At 38.6% G+C, this 15,901-nt stretch overlaps 1 protein-coding gene and 1 long non-coding RNA gene across 2 annotated transcripts in view; one reads left to right on the top strand and one right to left on the bottom strand.

Moving 5' to 3' along the window:
* Positions 1-15,901, top strand: part of CLVS2 (clavesin 2) — a 60,428-nt gene that overhangs the window by 32,597 nt on the left and 11,930 nt on the right. The window contains exons 3-4 of the mRNA XM_064649633.1: positions 10,950-11,060; positions 14,041-14,261. Of these exons, the coding sequence (XP_064505703.1) occupies positions 10,950-11,060; positions 14,041-14,261 (332 nt within the window). The remainder of the gene's footprint in view (positions 1-10,949; positions 11,061-14,040; positions 14,262-15,901) is intronic.
* On the bottom strand, positions 10,116-13,306 carry LOC135411687 (uncharacterized). Its single transcript, XR_010429256.1, has 2 exons — positions 13,153-13,306; positions 10,116-10,317 (listed from the first exon to the last, which is right to left on the bottom strand). It is a non-coding gene; the product is annotated as an uncharacterized LOC135411687 (long non-coding RNA).

Raw genomic sequence — 15,901 nt, 5'->3', positions numbered from 1 at the left:
CCCATGGTGGTCAGAGCAGAGGTGTTTACAGCTGTAGCATGAATGACAGGTGGATGACGGTTTCACAGTTGTGAGACTAATAGCATGTATGTGCCGGACGGCATGGCACAATGCATTGCATGGTGCTAATGGATGGGAAGTGAGAGGCAGCCAACAGGGTGTCTCTGCCTTCCATTAAGTCCATTCACGCATACCATATGTCATCATTCCTCCACTGGAGATTTAATTCTCTGGTTAGTGCCAACCACTAGCACTGCAGTGACAATAATATAGGAAAGCAGAAAATTTAACCCATGCTGTAGAAGAGGGCTGCAAATCAGAATGTGGCCAAATCAGCAAAGTAGAATGGAAGGAGAGGGAAGAAGGATCTTTTTGAGCACATACTTATGCTGTCTGTAAAAAACAGGTTACATTGTTTTAGTATATTGCAGTGGACTTAAGATGCTACAATTTGAATAATGTTTTAAGAGTAGGGCAATAAACATTTTACAAACTCTAGTTACAAACATATGAAGATGGTACATATGCAAAAGCAGTACCTTTTGTTAATAATAATGTATTTGGAAAAAGACGTACTTTCAGATGCAGCTGCCCTTTATAAGGTTGGTAGGGATAAGAGCATAGCAGTAAATTGTCAGTTTGAAAATGGAAATTGAACTTCGTTCTTCTTTCCTAGAGGTTTCGTTAATGAGTGAAGTTAATATGAGTGTTGCTGAGTTTTCCTGATCTGTGAGATGCTTGTATTGTCCTCTGATATCACTGGAAATCTGGGCTCACGGGTGTGTGTTGAGCCAGAAATGGGGGAGCAGCTCATTCCCAGCCTTTGTAAACTGGGCCTGTTCATTGCTGTGCAGACAACTTGGCAATGGCTAAGTTTTGTAACTTGGTTCAGAGAGTGTGATGCATGAAGTGTCAGGGTTTTCAGGAAAGGCAAACCTTTGTTTAGGTGGAGTAAGCCATGCACATTTTTGTAAGCCACTTGTGATGAGAAGATGAGTGACCTCAGGCAAGCCAAGAAGCTTGAGTACATTACATAGGGTAAATATTAACATCTATCTGCAAATCAGTTTTTTATTTACCTAGAGAAGTCTGTCATCACCCTGGTTACTTTGGCTGGTGATGAGCTTCAAAAATAGCACAACTTTGGGAAGTGAAGTTATTTGGAAAATACCAGCTAAAAAGACCCCATTTAACCTCAGTGATTTTATATTTTTCATCAGTGTTTGACTTTTTCAGAACTATGTGGTCTTACGTGGTTTCCTTATGTCGAGAAGGACCTTCTATGTTTGAGTTTGTTCCCCTGGCCTTTGGTCCCATCACTGAGCACCACTGAAAAGAGCCTGGCTCCGGCTTCTTACACCTGCCCTTCAGGTGTTTATATACATTGCTGAGATTCCTCTGAGTTTTCTCTCCTCCATGCTGGACATTCCCAGCTCTCCCAGTCTCTGCCCATATGAGAGATGCTCCAATTCCTTAGTCATCTTTGTGGCCTTTGGCTGGACTCGCTCCAGTATGTTGCTGTCTGTTTTGTCCTGGGGAGCCCAGCACTGGGCACAGCATTCTGGACAGTTTCAGAGTTCAGTTTTTTCCTCTGTGGGTATGCATGTAATGTGAACTGAGGCTACTATTAATTTGTCTTACTGAGAAGAGATTCACTTGGGTTTTCCACTTTTATCTTAGCAAGAAGAGATCTGCATTTCTGATTTTGAGCTTCCAACTCCTTGGATATGAATTTTCAGGAGTTTCAAAAGTGTGATTTTAGGAGAGAGCCTGCCATCACATTTCTTTGTTACTGGCGTATCCTGATAGCACAGTAATCATATTAGCCTTGTCCTAGATATTCATGATAAACCATGTAACTATTTATTTGTCCAGTTGTTGTGAATGTCTGTTTTTACTAACAGAATTTCCTCCGTAGCAGCTAACACAGAGACAGCCACGTTTGTATGGCTTTACAAAGACAAAGGGTTAATGTCTGAAGTTAGACTTGAACAACAGTGATTTATGGTCCTCTAGAGTACTAACTTGAATGACAGTTCTCCCTCAAACAATACTCCCAGGTGCATTTTACGTCTGTGTACCACTAACAGTGGTTCAGGAGTGCAGAAGAGGGAAGCTGAAGTGGAGTTAGCATGTAGGAAACCATATCTTTTCAAGCACCTTTGTAAAGATAAAGTGTAGCTGAGCAGTTCAGACTGAGGCTTTCTTGAAGCTGAAAGGCTGAAATAAATCTTCATTCTGTACTATGATAAAGACATTTGAACACTTTTTGGAACTGGAAATAGTTTTGTACTGTGGGGAACTGACCTCTTGAAACTATGTATGCTGCATAGTTCATGATACCTCTACTTTTAATAAAATATAATACTTATTAATGGATCTCAAGTCAGTTATTCAATTTTCCCAGTAATTTAAAGCTTAATTATGCTGCATTCTGGATCTCAGTGGCTATCCTCAGCTGATTTTTCTTAAATCACTATCCTCCAATTTTACGGTTCAGTTCAATTCTCAGGACTCTCATTTGCATGGAGTGACAGATTAAAATTGGATGGCTAAAATGATTACTGCTCTTAGTGCCTACTGCAGTGATGGAGATTGATTCCTCCTAGTATGAGGAAACATATGGCTCATGAAATAACTCTTGAAACACTAGTTTTCAGTTTATTGTATTATTGTAAATTGAAATTTGTAAAAGGGTAGTCCAATTTTGATGCATCCTGTCTGCATTTTTGGAGGAGCCTTGGAAAATAAAATTGTAGGCAACAGTTTAGAATTTCTCCATTTCCAGGGGAAAAAAGTGAATATTGTGGTAGAAGAATTGGTATCTTTTAAGTCAGTAACTTGTTGGCAATGCAAAGCTATGCAATGTTATTTGAAAGTGTGCATTTTTGCCTCTGTGCAGTATCTCTGTTCACCCTGTCCATCTGCAGACCTGTGCACCCCATTGTCATGACAGGTTCAGATACAGCTTCTTGCGAATTTTGACAGAAGCCAATCCTGACTTGAAGATCCTTAGGCTGGTTCTGGTTCTTCTGGGAGATTGTCACTTGGGATGATATACTCAAATTACATGGAAGGCATAAGATTTGGTATTTATTTACCCTATTTGAGTTTAGATCTGCAAAATCTGTCTTGACATGTGACTGTAAAACGTGAGCCCTCCATGTAGGAATACTTTATAGTTCTCTTTCTTTGCCCTCCTGTGCAAATTTTGAAGAGGGACCAGAGAAGGAACAAGATGTTTATGTTTTTCCCTTGTGCATCATAGTAATTTCTTGATATCTCTCCCTGAATTACTTTTTAATTTAATCTCTACTGCTCCTCACTTTTATCTTATTTCTGTGGTTTCTACCTTGTCACTGTTTCCTTCAGTCCTTGTCTTTACACTATCCTAGAGTTTCCCTTTCTTCCTTCTGCTATGGAGAAAAATGTGAGGTAACACAAGAGATCACATTTAGGTTGAATAAAACAGAACAAATAACTGTAGCTCCCCTAAGGCAATTCTAGATAAGATGCTGTTTAGCCTACTCACATTTGCAAGTGGTCAGGCACAAGGAGGAGGGGTGGTATCTGATAACTACTGATGTTCCTCTTTGAAACGACCTCAGGCCCATGGGGGGCTTTCTGTGTGATGAAAAGCATTATGACAGTAATCCTGTGGTCAGCAGTTGTGACGGAGACCAAGGGCTGTTTGGGCATCAGGACAGTCTCACTGACTAAAAGAGGGTTGACTTCAGGATGAGGGTGGTATAAGCTGAGATGCTAGTGTGGCATTTCAGCTCCTGCTATACAGTCCCTGACCAAAGACTTCTGCCTTGAGGAATTTGAGTATGTAATCCTTTATGAACAGTAATTTTCCACATTATTTTTATTCCACCAGTTTATGAAAGTATTTATGCACAGCAGTTAGCAGTATAGTGTTTTTTTCAATTTGTCTGTAATCTTAATCTAATAAAACATTCACAAACTGCCTGGAAAACAGACTCCTTTTTTTTTTTTTTTTTCCCTATGGGCATTTTTGTAGAAGAAATCACCTTCTGATAATTGCCTATTGTAAAGAATGATTTTCATCACAGGATAGAAACAGTATAGACAATCTACTTGTGCCATCTTTCTTACTGTTTTTATGGCTTTGCTGATTTGGAAAATAGCATGAAGCTGTGCAAAGTTTTGGGGTTTTTCCCCTTTTTTAATACTTCACATTCCAAGTGAAGTGTTATTTAGAATTAGAAAGAGACAGTGTTGATAGTTGAAAACAGAATTGTCCTTGGAAAACAGCATTTTTCATTTCCTCTTCAAAATTAAAGCCTTCATTTTTCAATGTTCAGACTAAACAAATGAGCCAAGGACCAATGCCCAAAACTCCAAGTCCCTTTCAAAATGAGCAAAAATTGCTAAAATAATTTCACAATTTCTGATTAAACCTTTAAAAAAAATCAGATCAAAACCTATTGAAGTTAATTTGCAAAGTGATAAAATAATTTCAAATTAAAATGAGAGGTTTTATGCAAAATATTTTCTTTACCAAGCCCATCTAATTAAAAAATTGAGAGAGATATCAGCCCTTTAATAGAATAGTGGAAGCACAAAATCTCCATAGATTTTAAATTTTATTATATTTATATATAAATATGCTGACCCATATGGTCAGATGGCTTTTAAATCCCACCTAATTAATTTAAACAATATATGATTTTTATGGGTAGTGTATTGAAATGAAAGATGGAAGATTGTTTGAAATTAAAACAGATACTTTAGTAAAAAGAGCAATATCATCAATGGATGGATATCATCCTTCTTCTCATCCCATTTAATTTAACATTTCTATATGAGCTGTAAGAGAAAATGACTAACAGAAATGAAGAGGACTGCCAAAAGTCAAATTGCTTCAGTGAAAGCTTCTTAGTAAAATGACAACATCCAGTTCTAGATAATTACATCTTATTTTGTAGGAATGCCAGTGGATGATGTTAATTTGCCTTTAGGTAGTGCACTTTTGGTTGAACACAGTAACAAAAATTTACTTGGGCACTTTGTGTTAGAAATGGTTCAACATTGTCTAATAAAAATGAAAAGCTCAGACTAGGAGAGAACAACATCAGTCTTATAGATGGAAATCACTAGTGCAGCTGTTCCAGGGATCAAGCAGAATTTCACCACCATTGAAACCTTATATTTCTCTTTGGATCTGAACCTTAAAGAGCCTTAGCAGAGACGGACAGAGGAAAAGTTTTCTGTTGTTAGACAACCTGAAGCTTCGATACCTCATAATTTACTAATTGGCTCAAAATGAGTTAAGGTTACTTATTGATCCCCAGCCAGGCTTGTTGAATGTTTGATGATTCAAAGCTGTCTACCACTTTCCAGTCTAGCTGTGTTCATGGTGAGCTTTCTGTCAGTTGTGTGGGTGTCAACATTGTCCTTTATTTTGAAAGTGTCTTTCCTCACCTGTTGTTTATTCTCCCTAGTGTGTTTATAGATAGCATCTGTCTTCCAGAGTTTGTTTTCATGAACAAAACAATCCAAATTCTTTTAAACTCCACAGATTCACTTTCCAGTCTCTTAATAATCCTATCCTCACCACTGGATAGGGTCCCAGTGATGTCTTGGGCACAGGTGATCAGTCTTGACACACAAGTTATTTTGTTTTAAGACATTGCAATTACCCATGTCGTGGACGGATGCTGACAGGAAGTTTAGTATTAGGAATGACTTGTTCTTTCATATGCTCAGTGAAAGTTACAGCTTGGGAGCAAGACAGGTGTCCTTTCCTGATGTGGACAGCAGTGACTCTTGATTCCTCTTAGTACTCTTGGAATACTAAGGAAGTGAAATACTCCTTCTAATCAGTGCCTTTTCTTTCCATGCTTTTCTGTATTAACGTGTTAAAAACTAAGTTTAGTCATGCTGCATTTTGCAGCAGACATAATGTTTCTTTCTAATGGATCTTTCTATTATAAAGATACTATTTTATTTCATCATAATGACTTTTTTTTTTTCTCCATGAAGTGCTTGACTTTTTGGAATAGATGAAGGAGAAGTAATGTAGTATCTTAAGGAATAAGTCTTAAGTCACATTTAAGATATTTGTACTTGTATTTTTTGTTACGAGGATACAGTTTCTGCAGTTTTGACTTTGTAACCCCTTGTCATCTACAGGTGCTGGGGCCTGAATTTGTCACTGCACTCAAGTGTAGCCTTAAGTAAAGCGTGTGTGTTCATTATATTTGTTTAGACTGTCCTTTGAAAGATGTCTCTAGGCTGTCAACCAACCTCAAAAATAACCCCAGAGCATATATGCCCAGGCACTCTTGCGGTGTTAGTAAGTGGCAAGGTTGTTCCAGATGGTCTGTTTGGAGGAGATATGCAGCATTCTTGTAAGGCTCTGATGTGGATGGGCTCCCAGGGCACCTTTGAGCACACAGCGGTCCCAGCAGTTTCTGAGACTACACTTCTAAGAGCTGTGCAAACAAATTTGACTACAATACTGACTTCAGCTAGGAGGGCTACTTCGTTAAAAGTAGACTTCAGAAATTTAAATGTAGACATGATACCCAAGGAGTAGAGAATGCTGTGGGCTTTAAGAAGTAATTTAATTTTTTGCATTTGGTAAAGATGAAAAAGGTGGGTCGTGTTTATTATCCCTATGATAACAGTTCTGAGACCACTAAGAAGACCTACAGTGGTTTTTGGTAGGAATTTGGCACTTTCATCTCTTAGGTACTGTTGAAAATGTCATATACTGGTTTTGCTGTTACTACATGTGCTGTAAGAGTTTCTGCTGGCCACAGTGGAGTATGGGACCCTCTGTGAAATCCTGAGAGCTGGCTCAGGTGATGGCCAAGCCTAGCACAGGATGCAATGTGGTGCCTGGCAAGTAGGAACCTGGCTTCTTAGTATGTGCCAAGGCTGGTAGCAAGCAACAGCAGCTGGGTCCTTGGAGAGGAAGAAGGTTGTATAAATGGTTTGGCAGAGAGATAAAACTTCTGTGCTGTGAGTCTGTAGAATCATATCATAAGAGATGGAAACCTGGTGAGGCAGTTTCCTTGGAATTGTTCTCCAGTGGTGGCCATGCACTGGTAGTCACCCAGTCACGCAGACAGTAGTGGGGGGGTCTGCCTCTTTCTTGGCAGCTGTTAATTGTCACTTGTAAGCCTCATATCCCAAGAGCTGTGGTCCCTAACAGGAGCTACTTGCTTGCCTGTGTCTATGGCATGGCCATGTCCAAAACTGTGCTCATCAGAGACACAGGAAAGTTGTGTTCTGCTGCTTAAACAGAGGTTACAGTGAACACTCTGTAACCTCTGTGTATATATAATTAGTTCTTTTTAGTGGATTGGTAATAATCCATCAGATTTATTACTTTTCTAGTCAGAAGCACAGCTTACTTCATGGCCGATCTCCATTTCATACTGTTTTCTGTCAAGGGATTCCTTTTATTTAGAATTCATGTGATTCATGGGTTACAGGCTCTTCTGTTGAAATACAGTATGTCTGCAGAGGCAGTTGTGACTGCCACCATGCTTGTAACCTAATCTACATAAAACCCCACAAGAATCAATGATTTGAAAGAAATTCCTACCTGCTGTTGGTGTAGGATGGCCATCTGTCTGGCAAATCCCCATGTGGAAGTCAGATGCATCTGAGAAGAAACAGAAAACCTTCTGACACCTGTTTCCCCAGCAGATGTAGTTGCTTACTCTGCTTTTTTATTTTCTCACCAGGTGCTTTTGAGATTGACCTTTAGATCTACTTTCAGCAGCTTTTGCATTCTAGTCCCGGCACAGTGTACAATGGAGGATCATTCTGATGAAATCACCCTTTCTTTTTTTTTGGCACAAATTTTGGGGGTTCCTAATTACACCTTAGGAAGTGCTCCTGAATCTGGGCACCTCAGTTCAGTCACGGGAGCTGATAAATACCCAACTTCTTTAGTTCCAGAAAATGCCTTAGGAATTTCTGAAAAACACTCAAACTGGCTTCTAAAATCAAGTGAAATCTTCTATTTGAGAATCATTCCACATATATTCATGATCCCCCATGTAAGTGGTTTCCAAGATGCAGGAAAAAAGAAGTAGAAGTGTGTAAGTGGTCCTTTCTAAAGATAGTCCTTTTGTCTGCTGGAAATTTTATATCTTTATAAAGATGCAGAGCATTCTGAGCCCACATTACAATACAAATACCTTTGGCATTCTGCTCTGAATCTGTGTATGTACATGTCTGCCTACTGAGATCTTCTTATTCACAAATTATCCTCAGTTTCTTTGTGACTCTCAGCTCTGCTGAGACTTTTGTACCTCTAGCATGTCCTCTTTTGTGCATGGTACACAGCACGGAGCAACAGACTTCCTTGCTGGAGCAGCAGCCATGATAATCTAAATAAACACAACCTTCTGTAGGTGAATTGTATCTCCTGTAACTAAAGGTTAAGGTGTCATCTAGTGATTTATCCTTCTTAATGGATTTGTTGGATCACTGTGATAAGGACATAATTTACTACCTTTTGTACATCATAGGTTGTGTTCTCAAAATGGTATTTGGGGATTTACAATACTGAACAGGATGAATTACGTGTCCAATTATCAACCATCCTGTTTGACATTTAGTCAGTGCTGACAGGAATTGGGCATTTAGCAAAATGAGGCTTCTACAGCAGTCTTTCAATAAGATTGTTTTATTTCAAGGCTGTTGTTAATCAAACATTTCTGGAGAAAAACCACAACATAGACTGTTGATTGTATTGACTGTTGTGCTATGGCCAGCCAGATGTGAGTGGTGTGTGTTATAGTTGTTATCCTCCCTGTAAATTATTGTCAAGACACTACCTCCTTGATGGAAAATCCAGCAAGTTATTGCAATTTGAAGGCAAGTGGCATCCTGATGTAAAGAGCCTCTGGGTTAGGTGTCCCTGACAGTATGTGAAAGGAACCTTTGAGAGCAGTAAGTGACCTCTTCAGACTTCATTATTACCTCAGGTCTGAACACATTCGCAGAACTAAACAGGTTCTGCAAGTGTGCAGACATGTGTACTTTTTCAAAGTATATTCTTATCTAGAAACATTTCATGAAAGATTTCCTGTTGGAATCTGAAACTCGGATATCAGGAGAAAATGATTATGTAGCAGGCTGTGGACAGCAGGAGCTGCGAGAAACTCCTTAGTCTTAGGAGCCTCATTACAAGACTCGTTAATATTTAGCTATGTTTTATTGTCCTGTCTCTTCAGCAAGATATGGAAAGACTTTGTGATGGTGTTGTCAGACCATGTAGAAACCCCTTTGTTCTCTTCCCCCCATGTGGTCCTAGCTAAGGGAAAATGTTAACCACTTCTGTAACTGTAGCAGAAAATTGTGTAATCCTCTAGTCAGCATAATCCATCCCCTAGTTAGCATAACCCATCCTCCTCATTAACATGTCCTCCCCCCAAGACCCTTAAATTGTGAGACGCATGTTCAATAAGTATTCCAGTTTCTACCTCTAAATTGGGATCGATTAGTTATTGACCCCTATGATTTCCTTTCTTCAGGTTCTGCCTTCTTTATCTGACAGTTCTTGATTGGCTCTTTAGCCGGTAATATTTTTCTTGGCCATATTGTTGGTGTGTGCTGTTATGATCCTAAAACGGTATGCTTCAAATGGTGTTTTGCGGTTTGTATCTTGGCTGCTGGAGACTTCTGTATGGCCTACTGTCTTGTCTCCAGAGAAAGCAAAATAGGTCTATTGGCACAAAGGGCCTTGTCTGACCATTTGATTGCCTCCTTTTGAGCCTCTGATCCCACTGACGTGAAGCTGCCCTTACTGCATCCACACAAGAGGAGGAGCAGGAAGAGGTGTGGCTGGGAAGCATGTCCTTTTTTTGTACTTGTATTGTCAAATGGGAGTTGCTGCTGCTGTGAGGAACCTGTTTTTGATCTAAGTGACTACCATGGCTGCCTATGAGTGGGCCACCTGTTGAATTAGGGTTCAAATGAAAGCCATTAATTTAGTAAGTCAGTATACCTAAGAGAAGGTTCCTCACTGAGAAGGTTCTGACATAGCCCATGAAAAGGAGACATGCATCAGCTTCTCCTGTTTACACTTCTTTTCTCCTTCTTCAGTGGTGTAGCTCCAGGCAACATAGGAGACGGCAGCAGTTTATTGCATTGTTTGTGCATATGATCAAGCAGGCAAAGACAAAATGAGGACACGCGATGAATTTAGCAATAGTATTCCAGGACAGAGTGGCTGCCCTCCTTAAACTGCCAAACCTTCTCTGGCATATTCTCTTGACTTAGAAATTGAAAATGCATATCAGGGAGTTATCTGCTACTTGTGATTTTCTGCAAGAAAAAAGAAATATCATTGCTTCAATACAGATATGCTATCCTTACATTTAAGTTCCCAGAAGGCCCCTGACTATGTGACAAGAATTACTGTCATGGATATTGCATAACGGTTTATGCATAATGTTTAATGCAGTCTCAGTTTTATGAAATATGGATAATATTGGAGACATTTTGGATAGTAGCTTAGATTTACACTTTCTTTTAAGGTGGAAACAAGGGACATTTTTAGTGCTTTTCAATGACATAGAAGATTTGAGATTGTTACTATTAAAAATGAATAAAACCCATAGAAGTGGAAAAGAGAAAAATATATTGCATAGATGGATTTTGGGCAAATCATAAATGTTTAAAGCATTTCTGGAGGTTAGAAATGCTATGCCTTTATTTGAATACCATAACTACCTCAGCACACTTCCTCACTACTCTGTCCAGGGTGTTTTGCTTCTTGGCTGGAAGGCTGGAGCTCAGTTTAGAGGATACAATTTTGAATAATCCTTCTTCTTGTTAAAGTTTTATTATTAAAATGAAAGCATTTGGAAAAAACCAAAAAAATACTTGACATCGATGCATGTGCAACATATGTTAAGAGTCAGCTGACTTGTATGTATTTGTTTTGTGATTAACAGGACAGCTTTCCAGCTCGATTTGGAGGAATACATTTCGTCAATCAGCCGTGGTATATCCATGCCCTCTACACAGTTATACGACCTTTTCTAAAGGAGAAGACACGAAAAAGGGTATTCCTCTGTTTAATTGTCCATTTCCTGGCAGTTGTCATCAGCAGGCACATCATACTCTAACAATGTAGATATACAGGAGATATCAGTTTGCTGTTCTGTGTTGTAAAGAGTACCTTCAGCTGTTTTAGAAACTTATACAGCATTATCCTTTAAGGACACAGTCACACAGTGCACTTAAACATATTTTAAAATGCAAGCACATGCTTTCTCCTGGGTGTTATATAAAATTATTGCCAATGTTAGAGATTCTATTAAGATTGTATTCAATTCCATTATATTTAATTTCTGTTAAAATTATTTGTGTCTTTCTTTTAAAAACAGAGATAGTGGCTAGAGAATCCTTTCCTTGTGTGATTTCCTTGACATTCGCATGAGCTAAAATACCCAGCTGGTATATAGTAGCTTGCAAATACTAATTTGGATGAAAGCAATAAAAGGAAATTTGTGTGCATGCGTCTGTGCATAAGCATGAGCAGTCTCTGAGACGTTGCAGCATTTGCATCAGTGCAATTAAATTAGAGTTGGTGGTGATAGCATATGATATTATTTCTGTAACAGGAAATTTGTCATTCAGAAAAACACAATCAACATCATGTACAAAGCCACTACAAAGAATATGAGGTTTTTGGGTTTTTTTATGGAATCAGCTCTCTAAGCAGCTCTGTATTTTCTGTCCTCAAACACAATCTGCAAGGCCACAATCATCCTTAGTGTTTAGCTGTTTCTTGTTAACAGATTATGCTTGAGAGGCCTCTGGTATTCACAGGTTTTGAACTATAGATCACAAAGCCTTTTATGTAATATGTGTTATAAATATGCAAATGAAACCCCATTTTGAAGGATTCAGTTGCACTCTGTTGACTACAACTTCAGCAAAGAACATTGTAGTGCCAGATATGTTTGAGGCCTTTTTAACTCAAGTGCTATGTATGCATAACTAGGGAGTAAAGTGCAGCTTTTTGGGTGTGTTACAACATTAATATTAAGTGACAAGGCAGTTGGACATGGGTACTTATCAGTTAGCATCTATATTTTTATTTAGACACCTGAATCAATGGCATATATTTTCAGAAACGCTGATTTTTTACAACTGTTTTTTGTCAATACTGAATACCTATAAAAAGTAGTCAGATGATTAGATATTGATTTACAGTTTAAAATTTAGTGTCAAAATGTGAAAGTTATGACCAGCACATAAAATTTAAAATCAGCTTTAAAAAAAGATATTATTAGATACAGAACAAATGATTGTGAAAAAAAACCCAAACCCAAGAGAATTGTCTTTAGATTTTTTAAATCAGGCTCATTATTTCTCTGTTGTCTTTATCTTGAATTATTTTGTATTTTCTTAACATCTGGTAGATTTTCAACTGATAGCTATATTCAGATAAATGCTGTACTAGGCATGTATAAAAACAATTGCTAAGAGATGAAGCATTCAGCTGAAAAGACACCATAAAATAAATTACTTTCACCATTCATATATGTTCTTTCACAGAAAGATTAAATTTCTTTCTGAGATGGGAGAAAATTACTCGGTTTGCATGGTCATATTAATTTTCCTGTGTCCACAGCTGACTGGAAGATGGGCTGCACTAAGCAATACAAGAAAAACATATATTTGGTCTTTGACTTTCTGCCTTTTGAATTTAACTCTTGATAAATTGTGCTAAGGATATAGCTGTCCAGAGAAGCCCTTGCAAGGTGAACTGAAATGTGAATTGGTAGCAGTTGATGTCTTGTGTGCACATCCCTGCCTGCCCAGTGGGGACCAAGAGGCAGGGGGCAGCTGCTAGGAAGCAACATCCTACTTTCCCTTCTTGGCTGCTTCTGTTAGTCATTTAAAAAGGGTCCAGCACTGCCTTTCCTGCTGTTCAGTTGTATGATCACTTTTTGGCAGGGCACTGATGAGTGCCAGCTGGGACTTTCTTAGGCATTGTCCAGGAAAAATTTGGGGATGGCATGGACCAGTGAGCAGAACAAATGAGGTGAGCTTATTCTGGACATGAAAGGAATTCAGCCATATGGATGTGAACTGTGCCATGGCACTTGCTCTTAGTCCCAAAAGGTGAATCTTGGTCTGACTTACGCATTAGTCCAGAAATAGTTGCTGTGAGCTGTCTGTGTAGCCGTACCCAAAAGCAGGCATTTCTTCCCAGTGGAAAGTCTGCAGGTTTCTAGTGTCTGTGGCAGAAGGCTGCTCAAATCCAGAAATACTCTGTTGCTAGTGCTCGTAGGTCACACATTCCGATCTCTGAGGAGAAACAATAAACATAAACATAAGTATTCATATACATATATTTCATATTGATATGCAGATATATAAATGTAAAGTACATATGAATATCAGTCTACCAAAACATTGAGGGAAAATATCAAATAGTCCATCAACTATTCCCTCATTGTTGTCACAGGAATTATTTTACTGTTATTACTTCATGTATTGTCAAGTATAAATGACAGTTACTAGTATGACTAGATTAAGGAAGAAAATCTTTCCAGTAGTGTTATCATTACACTGCATGCTTTATCATATTTATAGAACTCATGGCTGGATGCTCAAAGTCAATATATATTCCTTGATGTATATGGTGAATATTGTTTTTATTAATTATTTATGTTCTTAATTATTCACTTGAATTAATTCACAGAATTAGGGAGAGCAAATTACTAGAGATAGGCAGTCTGTCTATCTAATCTGTCCATCTAGCTACCAGACATCAGTTCTTACCCTCCTTAAGTCCCTTGCCCTGCAAATGTTTTAAGTCATTTATGCTTTAATCACTTTGAAGATTTATGAACATAGTATGGCCATGCTTAAGGCAGAGATGATATGTGCCTTCCTCCCCCATCTCTGTTGGCCCAACACAACCAGCATATTGAAACCGTACAGTATCCTCTAATAATGATGATGTCATTTGGGCTTGGATGATTTTTTGTGATACCCCTTTGTTTTTACCTGCATGTATACATACAGATATTCCTACATGGTAATAACCTCAACAGCCTGCATCAGCTAATACACCCTGAGATCCTGCCTTCAGAGTTTGGAGGAATGTTGCCCCCCTATGACATGGGGACCTGGGCAAGAACACTGCTTGACCATGAATACGATGATGACAGTGAATGCAATGCAGACTCCTACAACACTCCTGCAAAGGATACAGAAAAGGACCTCTCTCCTAAATCCATGAAAAGGTGAGTTAAAGGTACTATGGTCTTCTAGTTTTGCTATAAGGTTAACATTTGCCTTCCTCTTTTATGAAGCTGCATGTTGTTCCCTCAGGCTATTATATACAAGGTCTGTTCTTTTTTTTCCCTTTTTTAAGAAGATCGGTGTTGATTAAAGACCATGGCCTTGATTATTACCCATGTGAGTTGTGAACTCAGTGCAGCTGATTATTTTGTGGTGCCATATAGGTCGTATATGCAGTACTGAGTTTAGAATAAGCTCAACCCCCTGTCCCAGCCTACAGTACTTATTAGAGAAACAGTGCCAGCTGGAGTGAGCCTTGGTGCAGAGGGTAAATTGGGGCCAATTATCCATCTGGGCGGTGAAAATAGCTCTTATCTTCCTCCATCTCATAGCCCAGTGCCTTGTATCCACCAACCTGCAGGTGCCAGGATATTTACAGCATCTTAACTGTCAATCACAGTGACTGCACGCAACATGAGAAAATGTACTAAGGAGAACTAGGACAAAAATCAGTGCCAATTGTTATACTCAAGTCTGGTAAACATTCTGGCGTTCTGGTATTCTTCTCTTTGAGAAGGTACAGTATAATTGCTTGCTGCGTTTTACCATTCAAGATAAAGTATAGGAAGAGGTTAGTTACCTCTCCAGTAACTATGGAAGCAGTGAGGTTATTCACTTTAGAGGGGTGAACCTGATCCAACCTTGCCAGAGCAGTAGAAGAGAAAAGGTGATAATACAATTGTGATAGAAAAGGTTGAGCAGGGAAGCAAAAGTCAGAGTGCAACTCATAAGGAGTAGGCCTAGCAATGGATCAGAAGAGAGCAAGCAGGGCAGAAAACAATATAGAAAGTCATTAAAATGAAGTCAGAATATACTACGCTGGGAACCCAGTTTTGGGAGAGGGCATGTGATGCAAAAGGGAAAGAAATTCTGGAAGCAGATCAAACAGGATAAAACATTTTGAAATTCCTCAGCCAGGAAGATGATTTTGGATGGAAAATGTTGCATAGACTGGGAAGAACAGTGTGGTTTTAAAGGGGGACATTTTTGTGGAAACAGAGAGAAGATAACATGAGATTGCTATAGGAATAAAAAAAAGAAAAAAAACAACCAATGAAGTTTAAGGATTTTGTGTGGAAAAAACCCATGGTGCAATGAAAGTGGGAGGTAGGAATGATCTAGGATAAGGAGAAGTTAAGAAAGGTTCTGAAGCTGTATGACAAAGATAGAATTAACATAACTAATGGAAAAATGGGACAGAGGAAAAGAGCCAGGGGAAGGGGAAAGGTGAGCAATACACTTAAATATGATTTGCTTGTAATACAAGAATTATGAGACAATAGAGAAGCTGTCTTTGACAGAAGGGTGGAATTAAAGAACTGAAATGCAGAAGTTTTACTGTTTTAAAATGAAGTCACAAGAGTAAATAACTTCATCCAAGGGTGCAACAAAAAAAAAATATGAGAAGGCCTGTCACAAGTTCCTTTGGAGAAGACCCTTTGGAGCAGAGTTTTTCAGATTATTCTGGGCAAGCACATTACTAAACAGAAAATCAGTGAGTTGACCAGATTCTTCATTCTTTCTGAAATAATTTTTATTCTCATTTAACTTGTGCTTGAAAAACCTTTCATATAGAATTACA

This window comes from Pseudopipra pipra, chromosome 3 (genome assembly GCF_036250125.1).
Source record: "Pseudopipra pipra isolate bDixPip1 chromosome 3, bDixPip1.hap1, whole genome shotgun sequence".
NCBI classification, from domain to species: Eukaryota; Metazoa; Chordata; class Aves; order Passeriformes; family Pipridae; genus Pseudopipra; species Pseudopipra pipra.
Note: the sequence above shows the minus strand (reverse complement) of the source record. Positions and strands in the feature narration are given on the sequence as shown.